General features: G+C 48.7%; 1 protein-coding gene across 1 annotated transcript in view; it reads right to left on the bottom strand.

Annotated features, from left to right (window-relative positions):
• Window positions 1–4,300: 4,300 nt before the first annotated feature.
• Window positions 4,301–8,472, bottom strand: part of LOC141106807 (uncharacterized) — a 39,714-nt gene continuing 35,542 nt past the window's right edge. The window contains 4 exon segments of the mRNA XM_073597733.1: window positions 4,301–6,264; window positions 7,818–7,953; window positions 8,040–8,249; window positions 8,330–8,418. Coding sequence (XP_073453834.1) covers window positions 5,138–6,264; window positions 7,818–7,953; window positions 8,040–8,249; window positions 8,330–8,418 — 1,562 coding nt within the window. The 3' untranslated portion in view covers window positions 4,301–5,137.

Raw genomic sequence — 8,472 nt, 5'->3', positions numbered from 1 at the left:
CTTTGCTCCCCCTCTGCCCAGCTGTACATACTCATTGCCCCTTTGCTCCCCCTCTCTCCAGCTGCATATACTCATTGCCCCTTTGCTCCCCCTCTGCCCAGCTGCACATACTCATTTCTCCTTTGCTCCCCCTCTGTCCAGCTGTACATACTCATTGCCCCTTTGCTTCCCCTCTGTCAATACTCATTGCCTCTTTGCTCCCCCTCTTCCCAGCTTCACATACTCATTGCCCCTTTGCTCCCCATCTGTTCAGCTGCACATACTCATTGCCCCTTTGCTCCCCCTCTGCCCAGCTGTACATACTCATTGCCCCTTTGCTCCCCCTCTCTCCAGCTGCATATACTCATTGCCCCTTTGCTCTCCCTCTGCCCAGCTGCACATACTCATTTCTCCTTTGCTCCCCCTCTGTCCAGCTGTACATACTCATTGCCCCTTTGCTCTCCCTCTTCCCAGCTGCACATACTCATTGGCCCTTTGCTTTCCCTCTCTGTCCAGCTGTACATACTCATTGCCCCTTTGCTCCCCCTCTGTCCATACTCATTGACCCGTTGATTGACTCCTGAACAGTTGCATGTACTCATTGCCCCTTTGCTCTCCCTCATCCCAGCCGTACATACTCATTGCCCCTTTGCTCCCCATCTGCCCAGCTGCACATACTCATTGCCCCTTTGCTCCCCCTCTTCCCAGCTGCACATACTCATTGCCCCTTTGCTGCCCAGCTGCACATACTCATTGCTCCTTTGCTCTCCCTCATCCCAGCCGTACATACTCGTTGACCCTTTGCTCCCCCTCTCTCCAGCTGCATATACTCATTGCCTCTTTGCTCCCCCTCATTCCAGCCGTACATACTCATTGCCCCTTTGCTTCCTCTCTGTCCAGCTGTACATACTCATTGCCCCTTTGCTCCCCCTCATTCCAGCCGTACATAATCATTGCCCCTTTGCTCCCCCCTCTGTCCAGCTGCACATACTCATTGCCCCTTTGTTCTCCCTCTTCCCAGCTGCACATACTCATTGCCCCTTTGCTCCCCCTCTGCCCAGCTGTACATACTCATTGCTCCTTTGCTCTCCCTCATCCCAGCTGCACATACTCATTGCTCCTTTGCTCCACCTCTGTCCAGCTGCACATACTCACTTTCACTTGTCGTGTTGTTGAGAACTGTCTTTGGGGTAACATGGTGTCAGTGGGTGTCATTCTCCTGGTGGTGGGCAGTATCTGGGATCCCTCCTATTGTTAAAGGGGACCCCCCACCCTCAGACACCCTCAGACACCCACAGACACCCACAGACACCCTCAGACACCCGGGGCCGGGGTTGTGGGGAAGTGGCCCTTGGCTGTCAATCCAGCGATGGAAATTCACATCAGTCGTGATGCCTAAAAAAAAACCCCAAACCAACCCACTGCTTGCCGACACCACGTCACCCCAAAGACTGCTCGCCCCCTTCTGACTGCTGGTATAACCACGTATATATACCCCTTTTTACATCACATGGGAGGTGCTATTATTGTTAAGGGGGGCTTCCAGATTATGATAAGCCCTCTGCAGACCCCCACAAACACCGATCCAGGGTTGCGGGGGGGCCCTTATCCTCCTCCACATTGTATCTTCTCATGGTGAGGACACGTGGTCTGGTCTGGATCCTCCTCCACATTGTATCTCCCCATGGTGAGGACACGTGGTCTGGTCTGGATCCTCCTCCACATTGTATCTCCCCATGGTGAGGACACGTGGTCTGGTCTGGATCCTCCTCCACATTGTATCTCCCCATGGTGAGGACACGTGGTCTGGTCTGGATCCTCCTCCACATTGTATCTCCCCATGGTGAGGACACGTGGTCTGGTCTGGATCCTCCTCCACATTGTATCTCCCCATGGTGAGGACACGTGGTCTGGTCTGGATCCTCCTCCACATTGTATCTCCCCATGGTGAGGACACGTGGTCTGGTCTGGATCCTCCTCCACATTGTATCTCCCCATGGTGAGGACACGTGGTCTGGTCTGGTTCAGGAAGAGGGGGGACTCACTTCCCCTCTCTTCCTTTCCTTCATGCTCAGATAAGGGTCTGCTATGGATTTTATGGGGGGAACCCCATGCTTTTTTTTTCTGCATGGGGTTTCCTCTGAAACTTAGATCTGAAGGGCCTGCTATGAATTATGGGGTAACCTCCCATCATTTTTTGTGTGTCCACCATAAACATCTATAGAAGACCCTCATCCAGGATTAGGATCTGGTAATGGATGAATTGGAAGGAAAGCAAAGAGTCCTAAGCCGCATATCACTACAAGAATCGGTGAAAACAGCCTCAGCACGAGCTCCAACCGGGCCAACCCCCCCAAGCGTTTTACCCCATGATTAAGCCCCGCGGGCAGGACGAAACGTGCTGGAGGATAAGTATTGGGACACCTGCCTTCACACGCACATGAACGTTAATGGCATCCCAGTCTTAGTCCGTAGGGTTCAATATTGAGTTGGCTCCGCCCTTTGCAGCTATAACAGCTTCGTCTCTTCTGGGAAGGTCGTCCACAAGGTTTAGGAGGGTGTCTATGGGAATGTTTGACCATTCTTCCAGAAGAGCATGTGTGAGGTCAGGCACTGATGTTGAACAAGAAGGCCTGGCTGGCAGTCTCCACTCTAATTCATCCCAAAGGTGTTCTAGTGTTCTACTGGTGTTGAGGTCAGGACTCTGTGCAGGCCAGTCAAGTTCCTCCACCCCAAACTCGCTCATCCATGTCTGTATGGACCTTGCTTTGGGCACTGGTCCAAATCAATTTGGTGGAAGGGGGATTATGGTGTGGGGTTGTTTTTCAGGTGTTAGGGTTGGCCCCTCAGGGGTTGAGTTTGGCCCCTTAGTTCCAGTGAAGGGAACTCTTAAGGCGTCAGCATACCGAGACATTTTGGACAATTTCATGTGCCCAACTTTGTGGGAACTGTGCAGGCCAGTCAAGTTCTTCCACCCCAAACTCTCTCATCCATGTCTTTATGGACCATTTGGTGGAGGGGGGGATTATGGTGTGGGGGAGGGGGGATTATGGTGTGGGGGGAGGGGGGATTATGGTGTGGGGGAGGGGGGATTATGGTGGGGGGTTGATTTTCAGGGGTTGGGTTTGGCCCCTTAGTTCCAGTGAAGGGAACTCTTAAGACGTCAGCATACCAAGACATTTTGGACAATTTCATGCTCCCAACTTTGTGGGAAGAGTTTGGGGACGGCCCCTTCCTGTTCCAACATGACTGCCCAGCAGTGCACAAAGCAAGCTCCATAAAGACATGGATGAGCGAGTTTGGGGTGGAGGAACTTGACTGGCCTGCACCCCCTGGGTGGGGGGGTTGTTTTTCAGGGGTTGGGCTTGGCCCCTTAGTTCCAGTGAAGGGAACTCTTAAGACGTCAGCATACCAAGACATTTTGGACAATTTCATGCTCCCAATTTTATGGCAACTGTGCAGGCCAGTAAAGTTCCTCCACCCCAAACTCTCTCATCCATGTATTTATGGACCTTGCTTTGTGCACTGGTCCAAATCATTTGGTAGGGTCAGAATTATGGCGTTGGGTTGTTTTTCAGGGGTTGGGCTTGGCTCCTCATGGGTTGGGCTTGGTCCTTTAGTTCCAGTGAAGGGAACTCTTAAGGCGTCAGCATACCAAGACGTTTTGGACAATTTCATGCCCCCAACTTTGTGGGAACAGTTTGGGAATGTCCCCTTCCTGTTCAAACATGACTGAGCACCAGAGCACAAAGCAAGGTCCATAAAGACATGGATAAATGGGTTTGGGGTGGAGGAACTTGACTGGCCTGCACCCCCTGGGTGTGGGGGTGTTTTGCAGGGCTTGGCTCCTCATGGGTTGGGCTTGGCCCCTTAGTTCCAGTGAAGGGAACTCTTAAGGCGTCAGCATACCAAGACATTTTGGACAATTTCATGCCCCCAACTTTATGGGAACTGTGCAGGCCAGTCAAGTTCCTCCACCCCAAACTCGCTCATCCATGTCTTTATGGACCTTGCTTTGTGCACTGGTGGGCAGTCATGTTGGAACAGGAAGGGGCCATCCCCAAACTGTTCCCACAAAGTTGGGAGCATGAAATTGTCCAAAATGTCTTGGTATGCTGACGCCTTAAGAGTTCCCTTCACTGGAACTAAGGGGCCAAGACCAACCCCTGAGGGGCCAAGACCAACCCCTGAGGGGCCAAGACCAACCCCTGAGGGGCCAAGACCAACCCCTGAAAAACAACCCCCCCATCATAATCCCCCCTCCACCAAAGGAAAGGAAAAGAACCCTGAAAAAAAAAGATGAATGCAGCCACCACGTATGTTCTTGGTTTTCGATAAAACTTTATTAGTACTCATCTACACACGGTCTACGGTGAGAAGACATTATTATAAAACTACGGGAGAACTTCACACACCAGACACCACCTACAATCAAAACAAATACCACTTATGGGCGGAGCTACCGGGCATAAATCTTCCTCACCTGCGCCACACACGGGACAATCGCCGACAGAATCATTCAGTCTACGGAACGCCACCCTGAGATTGATGTCATTTCATGTCTATTGAGATTCCCTTTCTTCGTGATACATTTCCCGCACTCGGTGCATGGAAAAAGGCCAGCTGTCTACATGAATCCTCTGGTGTATAAAAAATTAAATTTCCTCTTCTGAACCATTTCCCGCACTCAGTGCATGGAAAAGGAAGGCTGTCTGTGTGAATGCTCTGGGTGTATAAGAAGCTAAATTTCCTTTTCTGAAACATTTCCCGCACTCGGTGCATGGAAAGGACCGGTTGTGTACGTGAATCCTCCTCTGTGGCATAGAAAGATAATTTCCTCTTCTAACACATTTCCCACACTTGGTGCATGGAAAGGACCGGCTCTCTACCTGAATCCTCCTCTGTGGCATAGGAAGATCATTTCCTCTTCTGACACATTTCCCGCACTCGGTGCATGGAAGAGGCCCGGCTGTCTGTGTGAATGCTCTGGTGTGTAAGAAGCTAAATTTCTCCATGTAAAACGTTTCCCGCACTACGAACAAGAGTTGCCTCTCCCTGTTATGCCTTATTTATCATTAGGCTCTTGAGACGTTCTCTACCCAAGAAAAACATTTCCCGCACAGGGAACCTGAAGGATTTCCCGCACTGGGGGCGTCTTCTAGCCGGTGTGGCTCCTCTGGTGTCGGAGGAACTCTGACTTGTAGCTGAAGGATTTGGGGCACATGGAGCAGGAGTAGATCTTCTTCTTGGGGTGGGTCTTCTGGTGGATCTTCATCTCGCACTTGGTCCTGTACTGCATCCCGCACTCCCAGCAGGACGACGTGCTGTCCTTCGTGTTGAATTTCTGGTGTATGTCCAGGTTCATTTTCCGCGTGAAGCGCTTCCCGCACACCGTGCAGGAAAACGGCTGTTCCCCGGTGTGGAACCTCTGGTGGTTGATGAGCGTGGATTTGTGGGTGAAGCTCTTCCCGCACTCCGAGCAGGAGAAGGCCTTCTCGCCGGTGTGGAGCCTGAGGTGGATGTTGAGGTGTCCCGTTTGCGAGAAGCACTTCCCGCACTCGGGGCAGGAGAAGGGCTTCTCGCCGGTGTGGACCCTCTGGTGGCTGACAAAGTGGGCCTTGTCTATGAAGGACTTCTTACACTCGGCACAGGTGAAGGGGGTCTCGCCCTTGTGGACCCTCAGGTGGGCGTTCAGGCGGTCCTTCTGCTTGAAGCATTTGTCGCACTCCGGGCACGAATACGGACGGTCTCCCGTGTGGTTTTTCTGGTGTCTTTCAAGATGCGATTTGGCACTGAAGCCTTTCCCGCACTCTGAGCAGGAATAAGGCCGCATCCCGCTGTGGATACTTTCATGTCTGATGAGACTCGACCTGGTCTGAAAGCACTTCCCGCACTCTGTACATATAAAAGGGTGGTTCTCGTTGGGGGTTGGCTGATACACCAGAGGCAAGGTAATTATGGTGAAGCATTCATTGAAGGTAGAAGTTGTAGATATCTCATCACCTCTCGGTGTAGCATCAAGAGAAGATCCCTCGGGATTGGGTGGATCCAGAGACCTATCCATGTTCGAGATTCCCGGATGGATATCGGGGGAAGTCCGATCCGATTTAATAGAAGACTCTTCGGGGCGAAAGGGATCGGTGGCTTTATCGGCACTGTCGGGTTTTAGATATAAGTTTTGATTAGCAAAGTTTTCTAGCGGAGAATATTGTGCCGTGCCGCTATCTTTAGTATTATATTCCGGAAACGGACGTCCCCTCGAGGAATTCCAGACAAAGACGTCATCTGGTGGAAAGATAAATTTATAAAATCTTAGAAGCGTGTTCATATTTCATGTTTTCCAGTCTGGAGTCATGTATGGTGGTCTAGAGCAGTGATGGCGAACCTCGGCACCCCCAGATGTTTTGGAATTACATTTCCCATGATGCTCAACTACACTGCAAAGTGCATGAGCATCATGGGAAATGTAGTTCCAAAACATCTGGGGGTGCCAAGGTTCGCCATCACTGCTCTAGAGCACCATACATGACTCACCATCACTGGTCTAGAGGTTACGGACCATAGAGCTCCGTCATAGAATAAAGACCATCGATACAGAAATCAGTAATATAAAATACAACTCTATGGTGATGGATGGAGATAGACCTTCCACATGGTGTAGAGTATCTTCTCCTCATTTGTTGGGAACATGACATTATATTGAGGAATGGAGATGGACCTTTCATATGGTGTACAGTATCTCCTCCTCATTTGTTGGGAACATGACGTTATATTGAGGAATGGAGATGGACCTTTCATATGGTGTACAGTATCTCCTCCTCATTTGTTGGGAACATGACGTTATATTGAGGAATGGAGATGGACCTTTCATATGGTGTACAGTATCTCTTCCGCATTTGTTGGGAACATGACATTATATTGAGGAATGGAGATGGACCTTTCATATGGTGTACAGTATCTCCTCCTCATTTGTTGGGAACATGACGTTATATTGAGGAATGGAGATAGACCTTTCATATGGTGTACAGTATCTCCTCCTCATTTGTTGGGAACATGACGTTATATTGAGGAATGGAGATGGACCTTTCATATGGTGTACAGTATCTCCTCCTCATTTGTTGGGAACATGACCTTATATTGGAGGAATGGAGATGGACCTTTCATATGGTGTCCAGTATCTCCTCCTCATTTGTTGGGAACATGACGTTATATTGAGGAATGGAGATGGACCTTTCATATGGTGTACAGTATCTCCTCCTCATTTGTTGGGAACATGACATTATATTGGAGGAATGGAGATGGACCTTCCATATGGTGTACAGTATCTCCTCCTCATTTGTTGGGAACATGACGTTATATTGAGGAATGGAGATGGACCTTTCATATGGTGTACAGTATCTCCTCCTCATTTGTTGGGAACATGACGTTATATTGGAGGAATGGAAATGGACCTTTCATATGCTGTACAGTATCTCCTCCTCATTTGTTGGGAACATGACTTTATATTGAGGAATGGAGATGGACCTTTCATATGGTGTACAGTATCTCCTCCTCATTTGTTGGGAACATGACGTTATATTGAGGAATGGAGATGGACCTTTCATATGGTGTACAGTATTTCCTCCTCATTTGTTGAGAACATGACATTATCTCTTATGATGTTTTACACCAATTCTAGCATTTCTGATTTCATGGTCTACAGTTTATAGATCAGTCCAATCTTGGTGATATCATGGTCTGCTGTATCTCTGTCTCTTTTATTCTTTCTAAATATCTTAAACTTGTGAAAGTAAAAATGGTCCTGTTATCAGTTTCAAAATTTAGTTTTCATTACTCACCTGAGCTGATATCTAGAGAAGAGTCCTCCTCTTTAACTGTCACCATTGTCCCATCCTCCTCTGTAGAAAGATCACCCATTGCATACACCTCTCCTTCCTCTTTGATCTCAATTTTCATATCACTCAGAGCTTCAGCCTAAATGAACAAAATTAAATATCACCCGACTCTACAGAAAAGTACGTCATTTTACACTAACTGGGGTCTCATTCGTCTCTTTCTACCTGAGAAAATTGTGTGTAGCGATGACCTTCTGATGTGGAATCCCTGGTGTCCAGAGGACTGGAACATCTCTTTGCTGGGTTTCTCTTATTAATTGGCTTCTTCATAACCTCCTTGTGTCCTTCAGAACGCTCCTTCATTACACCATACTTCTCATCTTCATCTTTAAACTCTTCTTTTACAACAATATTGTAACCTTGAAACTTTCCACTCTGAATATAAGATAAAACATTCATTGTAACAATCATGTTTGTGTATAAATCATAACTACCAATAATTGTTCCTCATCTACCTGATGATGGTGAGGGATGGTGTGACCTTCCTGTGTGGAATACAGAGGATGAGGACATCTGTCTGGTGGGTTCCCATTACTGGATCCATCTGTAGGAAACACACACACTGACTGAATACATTGTTTCTATGTGTTTATCAGAT

The sequence above is a fragment of the Aquarana catesbeiana genome, linkage group LG08, assembly GCF_042186555.1.
Source record: "Aquarana catesbeiana isolate 2022-GZ linkage group LG08, ASM4218655v1, whole genome shotgun sequence".
Classification (NCBI taxonomy): Eukaryota; Metazoa; Chordata; class Amphibia; order Anura; family Ranidae; genus Aquarana; species Aquarana catesbeiana.
Note: the sequence above shows the minus strand (reverse complement) of the source record. Positions and strands in the feature narration are given on the sequence as shown.